At 36.3% G+C, this 26,539-nt stretch overlaps 1 protein-coding gene across 1 annotated transcript; it reads right to left on the reverse strand.

The window, feature by feature from the left end:
* Positions 1–25,784, reverse strand: LOC140158623 (uncharacterized). The gene is made up of 2 exons (XM_072181784.1): positions 25,634–25,784; positions 1–6,235 (listed from the first exon to the last, which is right to left on the reverse strand). Exon 2 carries the CDS (start codon positions 6,233–6,235, stop codon positions 3,737–3,739), a length of 2,499 nt encoding a protein of 832 aa, XP_072037885.1. The 5' UTR covers positions 25,634–25,784; the 3' UTR covers positions 1–3,736.
* Between the last annotated feature and the right edge of the window lie 755 nt (positions 25,785–26,539).

The following is a 26,539-nucleotide window of genomic DNA, read 5'->3' on the forward strand; positions in this document are numbered from 1 at the left end:
ACTCTGCCCCCCCCCCCTGGCTACGCTACTGGCCTATATGTGATTTTGGATATTTCACTTAGCTGAGTTACTTCATAAATGCTTTAATAGTTACAAAATGTGACGTAACTAATGAAAAGCCTATATGAATAATTCAAAATGTCAAATTTATGAAAAAAAGGGGAAAAATCAATTTCCGAAATTTGGGTCTGTATTCTTTTGAACAATAAACATTTCCCCCATACTTTCTAGATTCGGCCAGTGGAGGTCAAGCAAACATCTTTTTAGGGTACCCATAACACATTACATGTATACCTACACACAGAATCAGAAAAAAGTTTGAAAACAATCACTTATGATTTCTACAGCCCTTTGCAAACATTCATATGAAATCCACACAAAACTATTCTTATGTTATAAATACTATGAAGATTACATACCTACAGATTATAAATGCCATCAATATTACTCAAATTAAGGGGCTATCATTTTCTTCGCATAGGGGGATCCTAAATGTCGGTGATCGAGTCAATTCCCCACTGAGGGCTAATTTTTTTATACGACCCCCCATCTGGGGTCGAATATTTTTATGACCCCCCCCCACACCGTACTCGGGCCAAATTATTCATTGCCGGAACAAAGGCGCAGAGCGCACCAAAACTTAGAAGTACTTTTGACAAAGTTTTAATTTTGATTGTAAGTGTAAAGAAGGCGCGCAAATATTAGTGTAAAGAAGGCGCGCAAATATTGTGCATTATATAACGAAAGATTGTGCGCACATTTAAATTGCTAAGTTGAAGAGTGCGCGAGTACTGCGCGAAAATTGAGTCAGCCTTTAATAATTCTATAACCGCACCCCCCCATTTTGGGTGTTAAAATTATAACACCATATGTTTGGTCTAAAAATTCTATGACCTCTACCCCCCCCTCCGAAGAAAATGATGGCCCCTCAAGTTATTTCTTTCAAAATTAATATATGTCCTTTGAGATTAAAAATCCCAGAATTTGATTTTATCCATTTGCTTCGTCAAGACTGTTTTCATGACGTAAAACTAGAACACAAACAAGACACTGACTAAACACACTGTTTGGATCAAAATTAACTCAATTTTCTTGACAAGCCAATACCAATACTAGCTGTCACATCGTGTCAATCTGACTTCCATCAGGCGCGTTGAATAACTCCAAATAAATATCATATAGGCCTAACTTTGCATAATACGATACTTGTCATAAAACAAACGGTAAAATTCTGCTCACAAATAATTGTGACGTGGTATGTCAAGAGGAAGTACTTTCGAGATGGGTCAATTATTTTAAAAATAAGAGATAATTCAACACTGCTTTTGGTTACGGAATTCCAAAGTCGGAGTATCTTAAAAATGAGATATCGTCCTTTAAAGTTCATGTTTTGTGGAAAAGTGATCAAAGTTTACATCTAAAAATGTAAAAAAAATTGAAGTTGCGGAGGAAGTTTCTGAAACACTCAATATTCTAAAAAAATGGATGGATGGTGTTGTTGCTGTTTTTCCATTCACGGTCGTGTCCACAAGTGCCTCTCTTTGACATACCACGGAACAATTTAGTGACAAAAACTTCCAATAACACTTACCGGTAGGCTTATGTCCAAACACATAAAATACAATGAATTATAAGCTAAATTTTAAGGGGCATTTCATGATCCAGTGTCTCATCCTCCACTTTTTTATACCATCGGAAACCCTCCTTGTTTATGTTCTGTAAACATAACGAAATTACAACAAAGTGGTCTATGGAGCCTATGTAATGCACATAATGGCATAACTCGCAAACGCATAATCGGAATCAACTGACATTTTTGGAAAAAGCTTTTTTTCTTGGATGATAGAATCATGAAAATGAACAAAAATTTATGCAGGTCTTATCATACTTGCGACTCACTACACTGTAAATCCAAGTGTGTAGGGTTTCTGTAACAAACACTGCAAGGTGTTTGATTTTTCATTTATACAGTAAAGGTATAGGACACCTAAACACCAAAGTAAACACATAAACACAAAGAACAAACACATGAGAGTATTTAGATTCTAAACATTTCAAAATGTTTAATTTTATGTTGTTTAGAAAGTAAATGCACATGTGTTTACTTTTGTAAATTAAAAATTAAATACCTTGCAGTGTTTGAAAAGTGTTACAGACACCTAAACACCAAAGTAAACACATAAACACAAAGAACAAACACATGAGAGTATTTAGATTCTAAACATTTCAAAATGTTTAATTTTATATTGTTTAGAAAGTAAATGCACATGTGTTTATTTTTGTAAATGAAAAATTAAATACCTTGTAATGTTAGTGTTTGAAAAGTGTTACAGAAACCCTAAACACTTGGATTTACATTGTATGCAAGGGATGCTAGTAGTAGGCTTACATAGTGAATAAACAATATCCAGCTAAGCAATTTTCACACCGCGTTATCTTAATCAATTTTGCAAATTTTCAAAACGCACCAATTTTTACAAAATTGTTAAAACCTGGACGATTTGAAATTTGTTTCACCAGAGACTAAGCTAAGCATATTGTCAGAAAGACTCTGGTCTCAAATAGTGTTTCTTTTAATCAAAGGGTATCATTTCACCTGTTTATTGTCTCGTATATACTCTAGGGTCACTTTCAGGCTCGGGAGCTTGATCACCTATAGCCACTTAAGTAAAAGTCCCCTCCCCACCCTGATGGGTTTTTTTTTATAACATTACATAGTTCCACGGTTATAGGTTGACCTACATTACACCTACTGATTTACACATATTCAAAACAAAACAAAACAACATAAATGATCAGAATAAGAAATTATCTGATATCGAGGAAATGTCCGATGTATTGCAACTTGCAACTGAATCTTTGGTCTAAAACCAGTGGCGGCGGAAGCCTTAAAATTTAGGGGGGTGGCATATTTTGTTCTGGTTTTACTGAGACATTTGTGGGAGAAATATGTTCAATTACATGCTATTTTAGCCCAAAATAAAGATTTTTGCAATTTGATGGGATTTTGCAATTTTTTGCATATTTTGACCCAAAACACAGTGTTTGGGGGGTAATTATTGTTCTTTTGGTTTTTTTCATTCATTTGGAATTTTAGGGGAATGCCCCCATAGAAAAATTTAGGGGGACGTGCCCCTCACGTGCTTCCGCCGCCCATCAATATGAAAAGGGAGCATATTCGCTGTCGTAGTGCACATCAGTAACCATTGGTTACTGGTTCAAGCCTGGGCTCATACACCTGTTCCGAATTATGATATGCCATATGCTTCGAGTTGTGATCATTTCGATCAGTGGTTCGTAACAAAGAAAATGTGAGCCAGTTGACCTAGCAATGGTTATATTCTAACGTGCACTACGTCAGCAAATATAGGCCCAGATATAACACTTGATATTATGATCATCACAAATGAAAGCGATTTGAACTATCCAGTATCCAAAGGTTAAAGCATTAGGATAAAGCACACAACTTTTAGAATGGGAAGTCAAAGAGTGCTAATTTGTATTTTCTTTGTCAAAGTTAAATCACTCCTTGCTTCAGAAGGATGATGTCGCAAACTTTATGACCAGGCACAATTTTGTTGACTTGTGGCGCATGATTAATTTCATAAAGACCGTGACTACTTGCATGGTTTGCTAATAGTATGCATGGGTTACAGGTCTTTACGAAATTGGGACATAGAGAGAAACCCTGATTGTGTCATTACCTCTCATCCATCATGCATGAAATGTGTTATATTTACCGTCCATTTACTTGTACTGTCTTTTTTCCAGCTGCAATGCCACCATTCATACGCGAGTCGCCTTCAAGTTGTGCCAATGCAGAACCGATACAAGATCCCTCATCTGGAACACTAGAATTGGTTAGGGAACCTGCAAAGCTTAACTGCGAGTTGTTGTTAGATGCGTTGGATTGCGCACTACTGCTGTCTTGGCTGTTTTCGTTGCTCGCCGACATACCGGCATCGCTGCTAGCTTGGCTGGCACCGTCAACAGATGCAGGCGTTGTTGCTTTTTTAACCGGTGCTTTGGACTTGGTCTGGACTGGCTCAGCTTCATCGTCACTTAAGATGACAATTTCTTCTGCTTCTTGCGCTTTGTCTGTTTCTTTTTCTTTGGCTGGGTAGATCATTCTCTGGAAAGACATGAAGGAAATGCCACCAGTGCAGGCTGATGCCACATGCCATGCCATCATGCTAGGGACTTTGGTGACGAATTTACAGCGCTTGCACGTCAACACCACACGTCCATTTTTGCGAACCACTTTGTTGATAGGATGGGTGGTTGGTGGTTTTCGCGCCGAATGGAATACAATCATGTGATTGGCGTACGTTTCTCCACAGAATGTAACAAACTTACACTTGGTACACTGCATGTGTTTCTTGAAATGGACTTTGGGATCAAGTACTCTAGCACCACACTCACAGCACCACACTGGACCACTTGGTTTGACCAGATCATATGGGCGGAATAGTTTTTCATATTCCGTAAATTGTGCCTGAGGAGTTGCTGATTTCTTGCTGAAGGCTGGCATTCTTACAGTCAATGTTCTACCTGCTGTCGACCCTGCTGTAGTACTTGCTGTTGCTGTTGATGTGCTTGCTGTAGCACCTGCTGCAGGTTGGTTGCCTGAAGGAATGGTCATGGTCTTGGATGCATTCTTTGGTGGGATGCCATCCTTCTTGCTTTTGGCAAATCGGACGTGATCTTTGTCGGCATGTTCTTTTAGCTCACTATATGACAAGAACATCAGCTTGCAAGACTTGCATCTGTGACTTCCATTGCGAATGGAAATCGTAAGATGCTTGAGACAATGTCTGGAGAAATCTTTAGCAGTCTTCAGGATACGCAGGCAAAAGTGGCACATAAGTGACTTGCTTCCAAGATGAGTTTTAGAGTAGTGAACGATTATGTCATCGTAGATGGATGTCTTGTATTCGCAGATCTTGCAGATGTATGGCATTTGTAGAGATGGATGTTTCTCTTCCAGATGCTGAACGAGGACCTTACTGTTTTCAAAGGAAAGCTCGCATACTCCACAAACGTGGTCAGTTTTCATGTGGAATTTCTCAATGTGGCATTGTCGTTCAAAAGGGGTCCTGAACCTCTTGTAACAATGTTCGCAATTGATCATATCATTCAGTGAGAAGGTGTGCTGTCGCTCTTTTTCCAAGTGATTTTTAATATGCTGCATGAACCTGATGTTAGAATTAATGCGTCTGTTGCAGTGATGACATGAAAACTTCGGCTGAGAAGTGGTGTCATCGTCATACTTCTTTTTGCCTTTCTTGAACCCATAGTGTTCATTTTCCTTCTGGCTATCTCTGAAGTCTGGCCTCTGTCGCTTAGCAGCAGGTGAGATTATAGTATTAGTTGCTGGGCGTTTTGCTGCCTGAGATTGAACAACCGTCCTCGGTTGATAGGTAGTAGCTTGCTTCTGCTGCTGTAACTGTCTTTGTACTGTAACTGCTGGTTGACTTTGCACAGCTTGTGGGGTAGGTGGCTGAATCACTCGCTGTCCTGTTGTTGTGTACATAATTCTAGGTCCTGAGGTGTTGTTTGCTCGGGCCATTACTGGTGCCATGTTCCTCACTGTTGTACCACCTGATGAAAATACAATCCTGGCACCTGACTGAATTTGAGACTGCATTTGAGGCGTCACAAGCAACCTGATTTGCTGACCGTTGACATTGATCATTTGTGGCATGGCACCTTGCACATTAGCAATGCTGTTAACTGGCATCTGCACAGCGTTCATCTGCTGCTGTGCTTGTGGGTTCAGAGAGGTAACTGACGAGATCATTGGAGTGGATGTGAACATGCGATTAGGAACACCATTAGGGACACTGGGCCTGGCTGGTTGGGATCCTGCAACATTGATGATCCGAGGCATGGGCTGTGCTGACTTTACAGCTTGTACTGGTGACACTTGTCTTGCAGCAACATTCATGCCATTAACAACAGGGGGTGCAGGTGCAGGGACAACTGGTCCAGGAGCACCGGTAGAAGACAGAGTCACATTTTGAGGATAAGTTTTGTTCGGATCGTAGTAAATTTTGTAGTATTCATCAGTGTTCTTCTTATGTTTGAGTTTGACTGCTTCAAAGTCTTTGAATAGTTGCAGCTGGGCTTGTGATAGAGGCTCATCATCGCAGATCATGAAACATTCTGGGCCAGATGATCGGGCATTGGCTGACTTGGCTCTGGTCCTGTCACTCATGATTGGAGAGTCGGGCATCTGCAGCAAAAGCAAAGGTTTGTCATTAATGGAAATAACAACATAGTCGCATGCGGATGTTTTTATATTACGCTATATACCGTAACCACCCGGGTATAAGCCCACCTTCGGCTGTAAGCCCATCCCCTATTTTTCAAAACATTTGGGAACAAGGGTGCACTCGGGTATAAGACCAGTACTAAATTTTGGCAAGGTTCTTAAATCAAATCAATGCTTTGCTCTCATATTTAAGAACAATATAGAAAAATATCAGTTAATAATTAACATTACACTTACAATTTTAAGAAATAGACATAAGATAGAAATTGACTTTTCTTATTTCTAAATTCAAGTACTAGCCCCTCCCCCGTTATAAGCCCACCCTTTTTTGATGTGAAATCTGCCATCTAGGGTGGTGGGCTTATACCCGAGTGGTTACGGTATTACGATATAAAACACATTTTATAGCAAATCATCAAAAATTGATCTTTTTTTCATTTTTCATATATTTAACAGTTACAGTCATAGGCGTAGATCCCGGGGGGATGGGGGATTTATCCCCCCCACCAATATTTTGCCAGAGGGGGATGGTCCATACAATCATCCCCTCAATGTTGACGCCTGATAATGGGTTTCTGACAAAATTAACCCCATAGTTGCCCATTTTAGCCCCAAAAGTGCAAATTTTCGCACACTTCTATTCCACTTTTACACCATATTTCATCAGTTTAGATTCAAAATAGTAAAAAATTTTGTACCAAAAACTTATTCTGTCGTAAAAAGGTGCTGGATTGACTATACTTGAAGAATTTTTTTCCAACTCCATCCCCCCCAATGTCAAAAAGAAATCTACGCCACTGGTTACAGTCCTCAAAGTAAAATGATAAATCTACTGATGTACTTGGTTTACTTTTAAAAGTGTATGTAGCTGGGAGGAAAACTTTAAAAGCTGATGATCATTTGAAAATTTTGTGTTGAAAATACACCCCTCATACCTAAATTTGCGATAATACAAATTTGATAATGGCAAATTATTAAAAATTTCATCACAGTCCTCAAAGCAAACTTTATAAATCTAATTGTTTGTTTGTTTGTTTGTTTGTTTGTTAAATCTAATAATATTTACTTAAGGCCATGCGTTTTGAACTCGCAACCCAAAAGTGGTGTTACGTATTTTCAAATTATGATATGTTCAGTTCTTCATACCTCGGCTAAACAAAAAGATCATGTCATGGTTTTGGTCTCATTTGAAAGCGAAATGATACCACTAAATAATCTGTAAACATGAAGAATATAGCTTCTCAACTAACGAAGCTGCGGTTGATTGAATTGTGAGCAGTCAGGGTCAAGGTCTTAGCCAGCCATGGGCGATTCTAATTTGAGACAGGTGGATTTAAGGCCAAGTAAAAAATAAAACATGTTTCACGTCCGGGTTTTCAAAAAAAAGGAGGAGGAGGGGGCTTTTTATTTTCTATTTTTTATCGCAAAATTGGTGTAAATATCCATACTTAGAGCTGTTTTAGCGTATACAATAATGCCTGGAAAAAGGAGGAGGCCCTTTTTTATTTGTTGTTCTGAGAGTTACACCCCCTCTAATGATCACAAAACCTTCTTAAAGTGTTTCTTGTATCTTAACAAGGCTATAGAAAGCATTTCAACTTCCTACACATATTTTTTTTAAAGTTATAACTGAATTTCAAAAAATAAAAATATATTTGAGGAAACCTCAAAAAAGGAAGCGGGAGGGGACGTGAAACATGTTTATTTTTTTATTTTGCCTAATGGATTTTACAGATCTATGTGATAGCTCTAAAACAGATGATTTTAAGGTTATATGAACTTGAGACTAATTCAGAGTGACATGTAAAGGCCAAATCAGGACATATTTGACCCCAGTGACCCTTCCATGGGTATAGATAAGTTGTTTTATATTTGAGGGTCAAATTTTGGTATCTGTTGGACGGGTGGTTTCTGATTTCTGGCTAAGACTCTGGTCGGGGTGGTGGAAGGGGGAAGAGGAGGGGAAGCGGTACACACAAACTATGGGAATGTGACGTTTCATGTGTGTAACTTGAAAATTCACTAGGGGCTATAAACTTGGTTTTGGTCTTAATTTACAGCTAAACAATTCTGCTAATTGTTTTTAATCATTTTGAACTCTTTATGATTGATTTAGTCTATAAATTTCAAACTTTTACGTACAAAACCACCCGTTTTCATATTAAACACTGTAGTAAGTAATGCGGGTGTCTTCCAAATCTAAGTTGCTGTAAAAATTTTATTACTTGCCCTATCATAGTCAAAGTATACATTTTCTGATAGTAGTGATAGGCTGTACAGCCCCAAAAAAAGGGTGATGTTTCAAAAAGCTTAGGGTACCAGCTGAATTGAAGCAGCTAATCCTCCTGAGCATTTTGACACCTTTTAAAAAAATCGGTTGAAAAAATGAGACAGTGCGGGCCAAAAAACTACCCATAAGGGGGACTTCTTGGGACCCCCCTATTTTTCACTATTTTGACAATGATGGGCAATTTCTTTGCTGTTTGTTGGATTCTAATGATTATTTACATGATTTTGGGTCCCTGGATACATTTATGCAATTTTACACAAATCGTATGTTTTGATGCACGTTTAAGAGCCAATTTAGGATGTGAGGGCGCTGTTCAGCCTAATAGCTGTTACGTATCCCCCCTACTAAAATTTTATCATTTCTTATTATCAAATCAAAGTTACTGATAAATAACATCTTCTCTCCAAATTTGAACTAGCTCAACCTTATTTCACTTGTGCGTGGTACCCATTTGAATATGTGTAGAGACGCTTCCATTGACTTACATATGATACAAAGTTCGTTGACCCCTGTATATTGCTATGGGCAGGTTACCCTGTATTAAAAATTAGTGCCACGGCCACACCAAATGTGATAAATGGCTGAAAATTTCAGAATATGGATGATTGATGATTATCTCGAGTATGATTAACTTAAAAATCAAAAATGGTTGCGAAATGGGTCGCTAAAAGGTAAAGCGCCCTCACGGCCTAATTTTACCCAAAACCATTAATTTTTAAGGACTCTAAAAGATTTCATTTGACACAAAGTGCATAAATGACCTTCCTGGACCTAAAACTATGTAAGTAGATACCAAAAATGTATTACATAATCCTTAAGGGATCTAAAATGAGCGTTTATTGCGTTTCGACAGTATTTTTTGTGGGACATGAGAGCACCTGAGACCTATCGAATTGCATTCTGAATACGAAGCATGTCTTTCTGATATCAAATAATTTACATTTTTGAAAATCACAATATAATACAAATTTTATGACAAATTATAAAAATTTGATATTTTTCAAATTTTGATATATATATAACAGTCCTCGAAGTAAATTATATAAATCTAATGATATATTCTTAAAGTATATGTAGCAGGGAGGAAAAGCCGACGGTCAATTGAAAATTTTGACCTTTCATATTGAAGATATGGATTTTTTTGCCAAAAGACCTAATTTTTTTTGGTGTTTTGGGAAAAAAATCCATATCTTCAATACAAAAGGTCAAAATTTTCAATTGATCGTCGGCTTTTCATCCCACCTTCATACACTTTAAGTATAAATCATCAGATTTATACAGTTTACTTCAAGTACTGTTAAATATCACAAATATCAATTTTAATGATTTGCCATAAAATGTGTATTAAATTGCAATTTCAAAAATCAAAATTATTTGATATCAGAATGACATTCTTCGATTCAGAATGCAATTGATATGTCTGATGTGCTCTAATGTCCCTAAATAAATACTGTCCGAACGTTCATACCCCAGCCCTTAATGTGATAAAATTCCCTTAAAACTAGAAAATAAGGGACACATCAGCCCCCCCCCCCTTGTGTGTCATTATTTGGCCGGCACTGTCTCAATTTTTGGCTGATTTCAATGAAATTGGTGTCAAATTACTCAGAACAACAAGCTGCATCAAATAAGCTGGTACCCTAAGCTGTTTGCAACTACACCCTTATACAGCCTATCACTACTGATAGGAAATTTGATGAGGAATCTAAATATTGACTTACCTTTTCTGTATGGGTTAGGGCCGGGTAAAATGTTTCAGTTCAAAATATGATGAATTGTAAAAAAATTCAAACATACTTTCACTTTGGGACACCCTGTATTCCGAGATTACCAAACAACTGATTTTTTTTCTCTGTAGGCTACCCCTATCCTCTCGATGTTTACTTTCAGTTTATTACTGCAAGTTAGTACCCTTACCATAAATGAAGGCCTTCTGTTTGAAAGCCTTCACTGAACACGTAATTTAGCCTTCAGATAGTAGCTGTTACTTGGCATGTACTAAGCCTTCAAAATGATGAATTATGTAAATTAGGTACAGCTAGTGACAGCCTTCACTAGCTGTTCAATAATAGCCTTCACTAGCTGTTCAATAATAGCCTTCACTAGCTGTTCGATGATTATAGCCTTCACTTAGCATGTACTAAGCCTGCAAAATGATGAATTAGGTAAATTAGGTACAGCTAGTGACAGCCTTCACTAGCTGTTCAATAATAGCCTTCACTGGCTGTTCAATAATAGCCTTCACTAGCTGTTCGATGATTATAGCCTTCACTTTATAGCAGCCTGCAAAATTTAAGCTTAACTATACTTACATTATCCATGAAGCGGCATATATTATTGCACACAAAGATAACTACATGTATTACATATGATATTGTCCACATAACATGCATCTCATGTAAAAAGTGAAAAACAAGGCCTATAAATAAAGCTGGAAACATATCCAAAGGATTAAGATTCCATCTGCATTCATCCACACCAGTTCAAAATGGCAGTTAGAAATATATTCCCATCTTTTATTGGGTCAACCACTGAGGAAGTGAAGGCTATAACTGGCTAACAGCTATAATCCAAGTTCAAAAATCGAACAGCTATAGCTAAACTAGCTGTTCAAAAATGTGAAGGCTAAATTATAGCTGTTCAAAAATGTGACGGCTATAATTATAGCTGTTCAAAAATGTGGCTGAATTATAGCTGTTCCAAGCATGTAGCAGCTAAGCTACTGGCTGTTCAAACTTACAACTGCTGAGTAACAGCCTAGTGAAGGCTTAATTAGCTGTTCACTTTGGTAAGGGTAATAAGCAATGCATTAAGTAACCCTAAACCGGAATTTTTTTATTCCACCCTGTATAATTTCAAGGTCACCCTGTATTATATAATGAGTTGAAATATTCCTTGTGCCTTCAGCTTTCCAAAAATGTATACTTTTGCTAGTTTAGGGTTGATAATTGTGGAGATATTTTAATTTGATGGTGTAAAAATTCATATATGGTCATTTTCACAGTAAAGGGTGTAACTTTTGATTTTTACGGTCAAAATTTCAAACCACTTAAATATGTTTCTGTTTACTGTAATCATGCATAGAAGCAACGTAAATTCCAGTAAAATAATGTTTCAAGGCTTAAACCTTTTGACTTCTGATAAAAAATTTGACATTTCCATAACATTTTGGTTAAAATCTAAGAAAAATGTATTTTACATAAGCTCAGAAAATTATGACATGAAAGCTGGAATACATGTGAAATCTCATTCCAAAGTAAGTCAACAGATATAAGTTAAATTTTATACCATGTTTTGCTATGTTTGTAATTGCAATTTTGAAAATTTTTAACATCAAGGGTCATTTGCAATGGAAATTTCCCAACCTTAAACATATTTTTAAGTTTTAATTGGGTTCCTAAAATAATTTGAATGTCTAACTTCATGTACAAATACTACTTGATGAAAGGAACCTCCCAGCCAAGTTTCACAGAAATTGGAGTTATTTTCTAGAATTGGCAATTCAAGCGATCTGTGTTTCGAGGCTTCAGTTAACAACACAGGTGAGATAAAAGTAAAATATTTGGCTAACTACTACAAGTTGACATGAAAAAATAGGTAAAAATATCACAATTACCAATTTTCATGCATTGCTTCTAAGTATTGAATTTCAGTTGTGACATAACTTAAATTATCACAGCAAGTCATTTTTTTTTGTTTCGGAGGCTTCATGTTAACAATGGGTAAACATTGCAGAAGTAGTTTTTTTGAAAACAGCACTGTTGGGATCATCTAAGCTGTTATTTTCTTGTGTGTATTGAATCAATGATTCTATCGGCAGATATTGTAGATTTATAACATGGTAATTTTTTCACCCATTTGTTAAGTATGGTGTTATTTGCATGTGAAGCCTCCGAAACGGACTTTCTTGGGTATCAGTATATTTTTCAAACATTAACCATAATATCAAATTTTTTTTAAATTTATGACATTCTGCACATATCATGTAACAATTACAATGCAGATATCAATATGGAACACACCAATTTAGATATGCATAGATGATAATTAAGCTAACTGTTGTTTCGGAGGCTTCATTTGTTTCGGAGGCTTCAATTGTTAACGGAAAGTTTGTATTGGGTCCCATTTTCAAACGGTGATATATATCTCCATGATTTAAAAACAAGTGACTTGAGGATCTACTTTGCTACATTTTGATAAATAGATTGGATGAGCTCTTTTATTTATATTTGCCCAAGCTTGCTGAACAGTTTGTTTCGAGGCTTCAAAAAGTTAACGGAAAAATGGCTCTTTGAAGTCAAGATTTTATAAAAATTTTAAAAGCTTGCAAATCGACTAATTTTTGTTACCCATTTCAAGTTAAGATATCAACTGTTATGAATCAAGAAGAAGTGAAGAAATAACCAAGAATTATGAACCAAAGCTATACCCACAAAGTTTGTTAACAATTGTTAACGGAAAATGAAGCCTCCGAATCGACAAATCTCTAAGTCCGGTTCTCAAAAATACAGGGCTGTTCACAATTAAATCTAATGTGGCAGTGTTTACTGAACATATGACCGTACTTTCAGGATAAGAAAAATTATCCATGAACTAACTGAAGAAAACACAGGGTTTTACAAAAATGTTACTGTTTTTTATAGTTTTTCAAAATGGCAATATTAGGTACATTTAAGCCTGCTAAAACTGAACGCAGTAACTCCCGAAGATGATTATGCTACCCAAGGTAGCTGCTAACTAGATGACTTATGTGGCCAAAAATCATGGAATTTTGTGGCTTTATTAGAACACTACGGATCAAAATGTTAAAAATCCAAAGTTACACCCTTTACCGTGAAAATGACCATATGCTATGGGTGGCGAATTCAAAACACATGGCCTTAATAAAAGTGTATAGCTGGGAATTTTCGTAATAAACATATGGGGAAAATATAGGCCTAATATGACAATTCAAAATTTTCCCTGAAAATTAACATTTCAGTGAATCTGAAAACCATACTTTAAACATCACAATTAAAATTCGATAGAGTTAAGATAAAGAAGGCTCTTATCAAGTTATCATTTAGGACTGTGTTTAGTTCTGGTCAAGAGGTCATGTTCTTGAATCAAATACTCATGAAATGAAACATCACCAATTTCATTACACAAAATATATACGACTTTCAAAAATGAAAATGAATCCAAGTGATGAAATGAAACAGCACAAATTTCCGAACGCAATTAACAAATAATAGAATCAATATATGATAGTTCATCACTTTTTAATAGTGGCAATTAAAAACGTGTTTGTTTTTAAGCACCAATAAGTAAGGATATTGAATACTATATTTTGAAACTTTAGGGGGTGTATCTTCAATTCAAATTTTCAAATGATGGACGGCTTTCCCTCCCAGCTACACACACTTCAAGTAGGCCTACATCTACATGTTAAATTTATAAAGCCGAGGACTGTTAATATCAACAATATCAGTTTTTAATAATTTTCCATAAAATGTGTATTACCAGTACCCTGCAGTACACTGTATAAATTGTGAATTTCAAAAAGTCGAAGTTATTTGATACCAAAAGGACATTCAAAATTATAAATTTAAATTCTTTAAATTATTCCTCTGGTCATTTAAAGGAATCCAAAAATTCCCTAAATGCGACCTTTGGACAGAAATGTGACAAAGGTCAACACACTTTTGGCTGAGTGCAATTTTACTAATATGGTTAAGGTGGTACTACACCCCTTGATAAATGTGTGACTATTTTTGCATTTTTCTCAAAAAATATTAACACACTGGTAACAAAAGTTATGTATATTATAGGGGCAAGGAATTTAGTTACTACACTGTAATTTCAGTTTTAATTACCAGTGTGTAGTTATTCTTTGCGAAAAATGCAAAATTAGTCACAAAACTTATCAGCACCACCTTAAGAGTGTCCAATTTAATGATTTTGGTGTCTAGTTTTATGTTTTCTTACCCTTTCTTTTCACCCTTGGATTCTAAAAAATGTTCAATTTTCATTTAAAGTTACTATACAAATTAAGAGCCAGTCTCCCTAATTATGTACGGATTTGCAATACAAAAAAAATAGAATTCTCTCTAAAAAATTATTTTGGTACATATTAACACCAACAATGCACATGTACAATTTGAGCGTGCACAGCGCCCTCATTCAGCTTAAAAAAATTCTTGAAATTTCACCCTCTGAGCCTTACTTGCAAATAGTAAACTTTGGAGGTGCATAATATTGTGCGCCATCATTATCCCAACCTGCATTTTGCATTTTTTTGCATTTTGCAAGTACCAAATGGTTATACATGTATTACAAAAACCAAGAAAAAAATTTGGGATCTTGATGCAAACTTCAAAGCATAACAGGCTGCGCCATCAAGATCCCAAGTCCGAACAAGTTTGAAATTAAAGACCTCAATGGTAAGTTTCATTTTTCAGCAAAAAGTTTTGGAATTTCGATGGCGCACATAGTTATCAGAGGTCAAAGGTCAAAATTTCCTATTTTTTACATTTTTACATACCTGTATTAGTGCGCGCCAACGTCACCCGACTCTCCGAATTTAGCATTTCATCAAAGAGGTAATTCTCTGCAACTACTCAAAAAATTAGCTTGGGATCTCTTATCGATCTTCATTATTTTTTAGAGAAAATTCTATGTTTTTTTGTATCACAACCCCCCTTATTTATGTACATAATTAGGGAGACTGGTTCTTAATATTAAAGCACTGAAATATCAAGAGGCACACCATTTGCTTTAGTTTGGTGAAAAATTGGAATTTGAATGCATTTTGATATCAGAGTAGGCCTATGACATGAATACAAATTATCAATTTTCAATAAAAACATAAAACATCGTGCAATTTTTTTTTTTTTTAGGTCAACCATGAATTACACCACATTTCGCCTAAGGTGCATTTTAGAAACGCTTGCTGTTAGAATAAGAAAAATTTTAATTGTAATTATTGCACAGGTCACGGCGACCCTGTGACCTTTCCGGAAAAAGCCGAGTGGCAGGTTTTTCAAATAAATATTTTCTGTGTAAAAACTGTACCATCAGATAGGTAATGGAATATATGAATATTAACTGTACATCTATCACAAAAATTTTTGATAACAACTTGCGTCACAATTGATCTAGTATAGAAGGTAGAGAATTTATTTCAATCTTATATACGCCATTTTTTTTTTGGAATTAAGTGAAAATTAATTCTGTAAAAACTGTAATTATTTCATGTAATTTTCACATTAGACCCGACAAAAGATTACCGTTTTGTTGTTATGATAATCTAATCTTTTGATTTCGTAAATAAAATTAGGGGTCTAATGTGGATTTAGGATGCAAACTGGAACAATCCAATGCCTTGTCAAAAACATTTGCTTCAAAATGGAGTTCGGATGCACTTCAGTAATACAACTTCCGCCATCATGGGAAACCACATGCACAGCAGAGCACGTGGCGATATCAAAATCGATTTTATGTATTGTGTATGTATGTATATATAGCCCTCGTATTAATTGTCTCTATGCGCTTGAGAATTCAACAATATAAATAATGGTAGCTTTATTATAATACACATTAATGTTTTAAGCAGATAAAATTCCAAAATATGATGTAGTATAATGAAGTTGCGATTTATTAATATTATATGTTTAAATTTTCATGATGACACTATCAAGTCCTTCGTGGTCGAGCGGTCTAAGGCGCTGGTCATTATAATACGTGATAGCGGCGCAATGCAGCGTGGGTTCGAGCCCCGCCTCTGCCTATAAATTAAATTTCCTTCTTTTTTAAATTTCATATTATGTTAGGGAAATGTGGCTGGGAGAATGTATGTATGGCGAAGAGTGGTGTGACCATGAATGATCCTAGGGTTACTCCATATGAAATCAAGGAGTCGCCCCACATGACCCCTTCAGATTTGCTTTATATTTTAGTCGTATGTTGTACCTGTAAAATATTTAAAACCTGCAAATTTGAGGCTTGTAGCTCTTACGGATTTTCGGTGGCAGCCATTTAAAGTTGGAGTAGGGGGGTCTAAATTTGGACCCAAAAGTTGGCCTTTAAATAAATTTCATCTTTGGGAGTCTGTGCCTTCTTTATAAAAAGAAAAGAGAGGTCTGAAACTTTGTATACACACTAACTGCATGCCCAATTTGTCAAAAAATAAAAAACAAAAAATTCTGTAATTTAGCGTTGTGTCACGGGGTCATTAAATATGCAAGAAAAAATGTAATGTTTTGTAAACTGGCAAGTTTAGCCCCCTAAATTTACATTTTTGTCAGATTAATTATTTTTGTTATCACTGATGCTATATATAGGATAAATACAATGCATATCCAAAAAATTGAGGTCACAACTCATTTACATTTCGAACAGCGCCCTCACGAAGATGACATTTATTGTAAATTCAACATTTTCAGGGGGCCCAAAGTCGATGTGGTCCACTTTCAAAATTTATAAAACATCACTTTTATATAACTACTAGTCTTAAATTACAACTTTGCAAAGTCCCAGTAATTGTACAGGTTGACTTCATATAAAATGACAAGCCCAAAGTTGACCATTTTCTTATGATTGCATGTAGTGCAAATGTGCAATTCGGAAGGCTTGAAAGTCAAATTGGCCCCAATATTGAAAATAAAATGGAAATAAAAGTAAATAGGGCCAATAACTATGCATCTAGTCATTTATTTTCAATATTGTTGCCATTTTGACTTTTAAACCTTCCGAATTCGGCACATTTGCAGTACATGCAATCATAAGAAAATGGTCAACTTTGGGCTTGTCTTTTTATATGAAGTCAATCTATAAAATTATTGGGTTTGAGGAAAGTTGTAATTTAAGACTAGTAGTCATATAAAAGTGATGTTTTATAAATTTTGTAGGTTGACCACATCGACTTTGGGCCCTAGACGTTCGCTTTTCGTATCTCTTTCCTTGTTGGAAAGGTATAACGTTGAGGAGATAGGAACATGTACCGTCATCCGGGACCTACTCTGCCATGTTTGGCTGAGTAACGGTACATGAACACGGTCTTTTGTGCCTATGTAAATTAGTCATTGTGTAAAGCTGTGTTTACACCCATGGGTTGCTCATCATCAGACTGAATCCTTGACCGACAGCATGACAGAGGGTGTCAATATAGGCCTACGTGTCGCTTTTGAAAAACAGCGATTCATGCGCATGCTCAGCAGCCAAATACGACGGCGATTTACTACACTGATCATGCGTGCGATTCAGATTTCTGCAAAAGCGATTGAGTATAAATGCGTCTTTAGAAATGACTGGCGATTGTGTGTTCTCAAGTGGGTTTTATCATGTTAATTAGTGACCTGACACACATTTGTATTGGTTCGATCAAGCATTGATTTTTTGTACTGGATCGTCCCAAGCATCTCCAACAATTTTTTCAATGTAAGTGCCTCTGGCCCTAGTGGAAGTAAAAACGGATACTATGGCCAGAGTTCTAGGGCTATTGGGCCCCCTGAAATGGCTACCGTAGAAAATCTGTATATATTGAAAATGAAATGGAAATAAAAGTAAATAGGACCAATAACTACTCATCTAGTCATTTATTTTTTTAATATTGTGGCCAATATTGGCGCTATTTACTTTTATTTCCATTTTATTTTCAATATAGAATAATTTGACTTTCAAGCCTTCCGAATTGCACATTTGCACTACATGCAATCATAAGAAAATGGTCAACTTTGGGCTTGTCATTTTATATGAAGTAAACCTATACAATTACTGGGACTTACCAAAGTTGTAATTTAAGACTAGTAGTTATATAAAAGTGATGTTTTATAAATTTTGAAGGTGGACCACATCGACTTTGGGCCCCCTGAAAATGTTGAATTTGCAATAAATTTCATCTTCGTGAGGGCGCTGTTCGAAATGTAAATGAGTTGTGACCTCAATTTTTTGGATATGCATTGTATTTATCCTATACATAGCATCAGTGATAACAAAAAATAATTAATCTGACAAACAGTGTGAATTTAGGGGGGCTAAACTTGCCAGTTTACAAAATATTACATTTTTCTTGCATATTTAATGACCCCGTGACACAACGCATAATTACAGAATTTTTTATTTTTTATTTTTTGACAAATTGGGCATGCAGTTAGTGTGTATACAAAGTTTCAGACCTCTCTTTCTTTTTTATAAAGAAGGCACAGACTCCCAAAGATGAAATTTATTTAAAGGGCAACTTTTGGGTCCAAATTTAGACCCCCTACTCCAACTTTAAATGGCTGCCACAGAAAATCCATAAGAGCTACAGACCTCAAATTTGCAGGTTTTAAATATTTTTACAGGTACAACATATGACTACAATATAAAGCAAATCTGAAGGGGTCAGGTGGGACGTCTCCTTGATTTCATATGGAATGACCCCCTAGCATTTAGGTCTAGGTCCAGGGACACTACAAAATTTCGGGCACCCGGGCAGGGTATTTTCTGCCCGAGTAATGTAATCTTGGGTGGGTATCCGCGAGCCCGCCCGAAAATCCATGGCTTATTTTGTATACATTTTCAGTGGTGTAGCGTCACAGGGGCATGTGCCCCCCCCCCCCCCAATCGATTGCAAAATTGAGAAAATCCCATAGGAAAACCCGGTGCCCCCCCTCATATGATGATCCAAGCTACACCACTGAATATTTTGTGTTTCAGTTCATCAATTTCAATTTTTTTAATGTATCTAGTACTATTACCGTAAACGTTCGCCTAATGGCGCACCTGGACTCCTTTGCCTTGGGGTAAATTTCATGTACAAATAGATAGCTCCCTCCTCTGAAATCCCAGCAAGAATTAAGGTTCCGTGCCCTTATTTGCTGGTGGGAATTTTACGGGAGGCCACTATTAGGTTGTGCCTAAAATTACACTTATGTCAAGGGAGCACATAGTGCCATTAGGGGATGTCATTTTCTCGGAAGGGGTGGGTCATGAATATGTCGGTGACCGGAGTAAATTTTTTATGGCCCCCCCCCATCGCGGGATCAATTTTTTTACGACCCCCTCTATCTCGGGTCAAAAATTTTTATGACACCCCCTTCCGCCTACACAGACTGACAACAAATTATTCATCGGAGGAACTAAGGCGTGAAGTGAAGGTCGCAAAAAACTTTTAATGCAAAGAAAGTATGGGTAGCGTGTTAAAATTTTGATTGTAATGTAAGTGTAAAGAAGATTGTGCGTTCATTTTGATCGTTAAGTTAAAAGAATGCGCGTGCAGTGCGCGAAAATGTTGGTTCACCAGCCATTAATAATTCTATAACTCCCCTAATTTTGGTGTTAAAAAATTACAACCCCCCTATTTTTTGTCTAAAAATTCTATGACCCCCAGTATTTTCATGACCAACCGCCTTCCGAAGAAAATGACAGCCCCCCCAGGCGAACATTTATGGTATTTTAAATATTTTGTGATGTTTTGTTTCCTCACTTTCATAAGTATAATTCTTGTATATATTCTATTATTTTATGACGAAAATGTGCGGTTTTATTATATCATTTCATTTTTTTAAAATCTTTACATTCTATTTAATTGTGTGATTCATCATTCATCACTATTGTATTCCAAGTTATTTTATGATTGAATTTGTGATATTTTGTACACTACTTTCTAACTAGAATTACGCGGTTCGTAATTAAGGTGGCCCCACACAAAGGTGTGTAAACAACAAAGGTTTGTATACAAATAATATGGGCAATTCCATGTTACTCGCGTTACATTTTTGATAAAATCAGCACATTCAATGTCATATAAATACAATTGAACAAGGAGTTGGTTTATTCATCTTCTCTCCACATGTACTTACTGACCCAATGTAACAAATCACATAAACTTTAATTTTGTAAATAACTAGAAGAAACATTTATATAGCAAAAAATGTGATTGTGACTCAGCGTTAAAAATTACACCTTCAAAATTAGGCTTTTACTTGTTCAATATTTCTCCTCAAACAAACAGCTGCAGACAAAAGTTTATACCACTAAGTAATTACCTGATATCTCAGCTGTATTACAGAAACAAACACCAAGTATATTTGAGATTGGTATTTTTAAAATGGCCAACTTTAGCTAAATTGGTGCGTGACTCGCGTTACGTGACTCGCGTTACGCTCACTATTTTGATTACATGGTCCCACTTTGAAAGCTTTAAACACGCTCAATTTCATTTCCATTGTGGTCAGTTTTACTTTAGCACTATAAAAATACTGTAATTCAGCATTAAAAAGGACCCTCTCTGGGGTGGGGTGGTGGTGTGGTGGTAATGGGGGGCTAATGATGGAAATTTAAAAAAACTGGCAATTTGAATAAGAATACAATTTTCATATACATTTATTACATACAATGCATTGAAAAACTGTATGGAAACATTCATATACACCAGGCACAAAAAGAAACTTGTCAGTTATAGTCATCCTTGCTGTTCAACAACCTGATCATTTTGGATTATTCTGAAATATGCATTTTGTTAATTGGACTTTCCTTTCTCACTTGACACCCTGTTCGTAAAAATTGAACAAGAATTGACCACGACATGCGCCTCCAAACTCTCAAACCCCAAAATTAAAAGTTGTAATTTCAACGATTTTCAATGGGATGCATCGTTGTGTTGTACACAAGCACCACGGGCCGATCATTATAAAGCACACAGGGTAACAGGCACAATTGAATCGTTAAAATTGCAACTTTCGATTTTGGGGTTTGGAGGCACAAATCTTGGTCAATTCTTGCTCGATTTTCATGAACAGGATGTCAAACGAGAAAGCAAAATCCAACTAACAAAATGTATATTTCAGAATAATGCAAAATTATCAAGTTGCTGAACAGCAAGGGTGACTATAACTGACGAGTTTTTTGTGCCTGGTGTATATGCAAAACTGATATAGACCATTTAAGGTTTGCAAAATGGGTTCCCAAAAATTGTCCATATGTGCAAAGAGGGGTAAGGATTTTTTGGCAGGCTGAGAAGAGGATCAAGCAATTTATGGCAGGCTGAGAGGGGAGGTCTGCTTATTGCAGAGCCCCTAGTAGCAAAATATAAAGGCTGCCGCTGATCAATGTGGAACACATTCCTCAGACTTGATTTATTCATCTTCTCTTTACATGTATCAAATCACGTAAACTTGTAATTTGTGAATAACTCTATGTAACGATGTAACATTTATTGACAAAAATGTGGTTGTGATTTTTGTTATTAAAATTACCCCTTCCAAATTGAGCTTTTACTCTTCAATATTTCTCCTCAAACAAGAAGCTGCACACAAAAGTTGATACCACTAGGTAATTACCTTTTACTTCAGCTATACTACAGAAACAAACATTAAGTACATTTGAGTTTGGTATTTTTAAAATGGCCAACTTAGTGTGTGACTCACGTTACGTTACATGACTGTTACACTCACTATTTGATAACACAGCCCAATTTGAAAGCTCTAAACATGCTCTATTTAATTAATATTGTGGAATTCAACTTTAAACATGACCTTCTGTTCTGGGGTTAGGTGGAGAAACTGGGGTGGAATGGTGGCAGTGGGCGTTTATAATGGGTGTTTATAATGGAAAGTCAAATTGTAGATTTGAATTCACAGATGGGGACAAAAACGATTTCCAGTCCTGCAATTTGTTAAGTGATGTACAAATGTACAATAATTATGAGTCTTGGGGAGGGTAAAAGTGGGAGGGAGAAGTTTTAGTGATTATTTATGGATTATTTTCTAGCCCTACTGTATAGAGCTCTGTATAATATGTGTGACTCGCGTTACAATATCGTGACTCGCGTTACATTGTGACTCGTATTACCATTTTGAATAGTCTGTCTCTGGTGGTACAATTGTAGCAAACCAAAAACCTTATGAAATAATAATGAGTTACGACCCAAACCAGGAGGAAAATGAAATGAAACATTTATAACCCTTTAGATTTTTTACTGCATTAAAAAGTTGTTCTTTTTGTGACTCGCGTTACATGCTTTAAACATTATACAACTTGCCGTGCCATCCTGACCATTACCAACACAGCTTCCTAATTTTTTTTTTTATTTTGACAAATTATGTATCAAACAACACTATCACAAAAAAGAATTGTTTTTGTTCCATATATTAATGAGAAAAAAAATTAATTACTTTTGACTATCTGCTATTAACAAAATGTAGGAAAATACATTAAATCCTTCAACTCAATGGCAAAAAAATACTGCAGCTGATATTCATTTGAAAATTTCTTTTTTGTTAACTTTAAAGGGTGTATATAATCAAAATATATCATCAATCATTGCCAATTGCAAAGTTCATATTTTTGAAAAAATGTCATTTTAACATGGAATTGCCCATATGCAATATGTTAATTAAGCTCATTAATATTCATTTTTTTATATATGCATTATGCAAATAACATGACACAAAACTATCCAGCACATCAGGCCACCATATACAATCACTAGACCATGTTAAGGGGGTACTACACCCTGTGGTAAATTTGTGACTATTTTCGCATTTTTCTCAAAAAATAATAACACACTGGTAACAACATTTATGTATATTATTGGGGCAAGTAATCCAATTACTGTTTCCTGTAGACCCCTAGTTTTTCAATCTAGCGCTACCGTAGACATACTATAATTTATGCTGCATTTGGGCAATTCTGACTCACCAAACTGTGCTACGGACCCCCTAGTTTTTAATTTTCTGCAAGTTCAAAGGTCCCTGCGGACTCTGGAGTGTTTTGATCTTGCACTACCCCTGCATTCAAATATATGCAAAATTTCCTACTCGCTGCGCTCGCAGCTCGCACTATAGTACAATTTAAGGTTTTAAATACGGGTTTTCCACAAAATTGGTCGATTTTTCCCCTAGCCCCTGAAATTCACTTTGCCCCCACGAAAAAAATTGTGGTGCTGCCGCGGGTGTGGGGGTGTGTGTGTGGGTGTGTATTTATGTACATGTGTTCAAATATTTTTTACTACCTCCCATAGGCGTAGATCCCGGGGATGGGGTATAAATCACCCCAATATTTGGCGAGGGGGGGATGGTCCATATAAGGGGCTGTGCAATAATTATGAGCCAGGGGGAGGGTAAAATTGAGGGGGGGAAAGAAATTTTTGGTGGGCCGAAAGGGGGGGGGCAAGCAATTTTTGGCCAGCTGCTGAGAGGGGGGGCAAGTGATTTTGGCACACATTCATGGGTGCCTTTTAAATAAAACGCTCTAAAAAGGCTTAGGAAAACAGTACGAAACGCTATGCAAATTTTCCTGCTCGCTACGCTCGCAACATATATAGACCATTTAAGGTTTGCAAATTTGGATCCCAAAAATTTGGCATGTGTAAGGGAGGGGCAAAGAATTTTTGGTGGGCCGAGAGGGGGGGTGGCAAGCGATTCTTGGCAGGCCCAGAGGGTGGGGGGGCAAGCAATTTATGGCGAGCCGTTCGAAATTTCACCCCGGGGTGGGGGAAGTGCTGATAATTATTGTGCACAGCCCCTAATCATCCCCAATGTTGACACCTGTAGGCCTATGGCTATATGTGGGTTTTTAAGGGCTGGGGTATGAACGTTTGGACAGTATTTATTTTGGGACATTAGAGCACATCAGACATATCGAATTGCATTCTGAATACGAAGAAAGTCATTCTGATATCAAATAATTTTGATTTTTTGAAATTCGCAATTTAATACACATTTTATGGCAAATCATTACAAATTGATATTTTTGATATTTAACAGTACTTGAAGTAAACTTTATAAATCTGATGATTTATACTTAATGTATGTATGTAGGTGGGATGAAAAGCCGACGATCAATTGAAAATTTTGACCTTTCCTATATGGATTTTTTCCCCTAAAACACCAAAAAAAATTAGGTCTTTTTGGGAAAAAAATCCATATATCTTCAATATGAAAGGTCAAAATTTTCAATTGACCGTCGGCATTTCTCCCTGCTACATACACTTTAAGAATATATCATTAGATTTATATAATTTACCGAGGACTGTTATATATCAAAAATTTGAAAAATATCAATTTTAATAATTTGTCATAAAATTTGTATTAAATCGTGAATTTCAAAAAATGAAAATTATTTGATATCAGAAAGACATGCTTCGTATTCAAAATGAAATTCGATAGGTCTGAGGTGCTCTCATGTCGCACAAAAAATACTGTCGAAACACAATAAACGCTCATTTTAGATCCCTTAAACAAATTAATTCATTTGGGCATTTACTATTAGCCCCAAAGGCAAAATTGTTTTATGCTAGCTACATGCAAATTTATTCCACTTTTGCACTATATTTTATCAGTTTAGCTTTAAATTGGCAAAAATTGGCGCGCGTACCGTATAAATCCTATTCTGTTGCCAAAAAGTGCCGGATTCACTATACTTCAAACAATTTTTTCTAATCACATACACCCCCCACCCCCACCCCCCCATGTCAACCTCCTATAAATCTAATATCTATGCAGAAGAATGATCGAAATTTTCAGACCCTGGAAATTATGATAAATTCTATTGCGAAAATTACGATGTTTCATTTCATTTCGTCGCTTTGAAGTTCGAAACAATTTTCGGGACGGGACACCCCGGCGGGACACATGTCGATCTTCTCGGTCCTCGACACCAGCTACATGTTGCAATGCTATTATCGGGAAAGACCCGCATACGAACTGCTGTACTACTGCCCTCTACAAACTCCGCTCCCATGTACATGTTTTTATCAAAATAACCGTGAGTACAATAACAAAAGAGCCCAAATCATAAAAAGGTTCCAATACCAATGCAAATCAATTACGGCAAAATAAATTATCCTGTTATTATTAACAATGCCATAATCTTCTTTTATGAAACAACGAAGCACATTTTCGTTATTATGTGGTGGTCGTAATCACGCGGCCGCGGCTTGTAGTTTTGCCAGATCATCGATCAGTCCATCATACATGTACAATGTATACCGCTTTGATAGCGCTGTGTGCACTGCGCTATCATAAACCCATACGACCGGCGATAAACACTAAAATCCTTGCCATTGGTGCAGATTCTGTACAAAACATCATCAAAATTATACTTACTGAAATCAGTTGATCTTCTTAAAAGTAAATAAATCTTGGTAAGACGACTACTGCCTTTCCGTATCGTTACAAAAGGAGCGATGTCTTCGCCGTCGATGAAGATTGACGAAGGTGCTTGGATGTGGACTACAGCCACGTACAGCGAGATCTCGAACGAACCGCAGTACACACCTAATTTGCATAGAAGGGACTATTTTTCTGCGTTCGTTATAAGAACGGGGACGAGGGAGGCTTGGTCAATCGCGGTATGGTGGTATTGGAACGAGATATTTTGTGGAAGTGCGACGGTTTGGTGTTTTGTGACTGTGTGATTTTTTTCAGGCTTTTTATTTTTGATTGCTAGGTGCGCAATTTTTATGGCTACGATTTAATTTTGTTAGCAGAGAAGATATGTTTATTAAATACGGTAATAGAACTATAAATACATGTAAAAGCTAAACAGGAAAATGATTTTGCTTAATGCGATGATTTTTTTTTTAATAGATTTAAATTTTGAGGGATAACTGGATTGATTTTTAACTTTAATTAAGTTGAACTGAAATCTTCAAAAAAAATTCAAAACATGTTTGCAAAGTTTGTTCACATTTTTGTGTAATAGGGTTATTTAGCCTCTTCCCCCCCCCAAAAAAAAACATAAACAAAATGAAATCCCAACCACTCGTTCTACTTGGAAAGTCCAGCACCCTAGGCCCGTCCGCCCATGATATACATTTTTGTCAATTTAAATGTTTCCCGTTTTTCATAATTTAACACAGAATAGGCCTAAAGCAAAATTCAATGAAAAAAAATTATCATATGTGTTACAAATATGATTATGCGAACAAAAATTGAAAGCCTCAAGGAAGAACAACAAAGCTTCATATCCTATCCTTAAGTCCGCCAGCCCGTCAGGGTGTTTTTTTCGTC

Source organism: Amphiura filiformis, chromosome 8 (assembly GCF_039555335.1).
Source record: "Amphiura filiformis chromosome 8, Afil_fr2py, whole genome shotgun sequence".
Lineage (NCBI taxonomy): Eukaryota > Metazoa > Echinodermata > Ophiuroidea > Amphilepidida > Amphiuridae > Amphiura > Amphiura filiformis.

What these genes read in the sequence shown, in the direction of transcription:
- LOC140158623 (XM_072181784.1), bottom strand. Translation starts at nt 6,235, where the DNA reads ATGCCCGACTCTCCAATCATGAGTGACAGGACCAGAGCCAAGTCAGCC.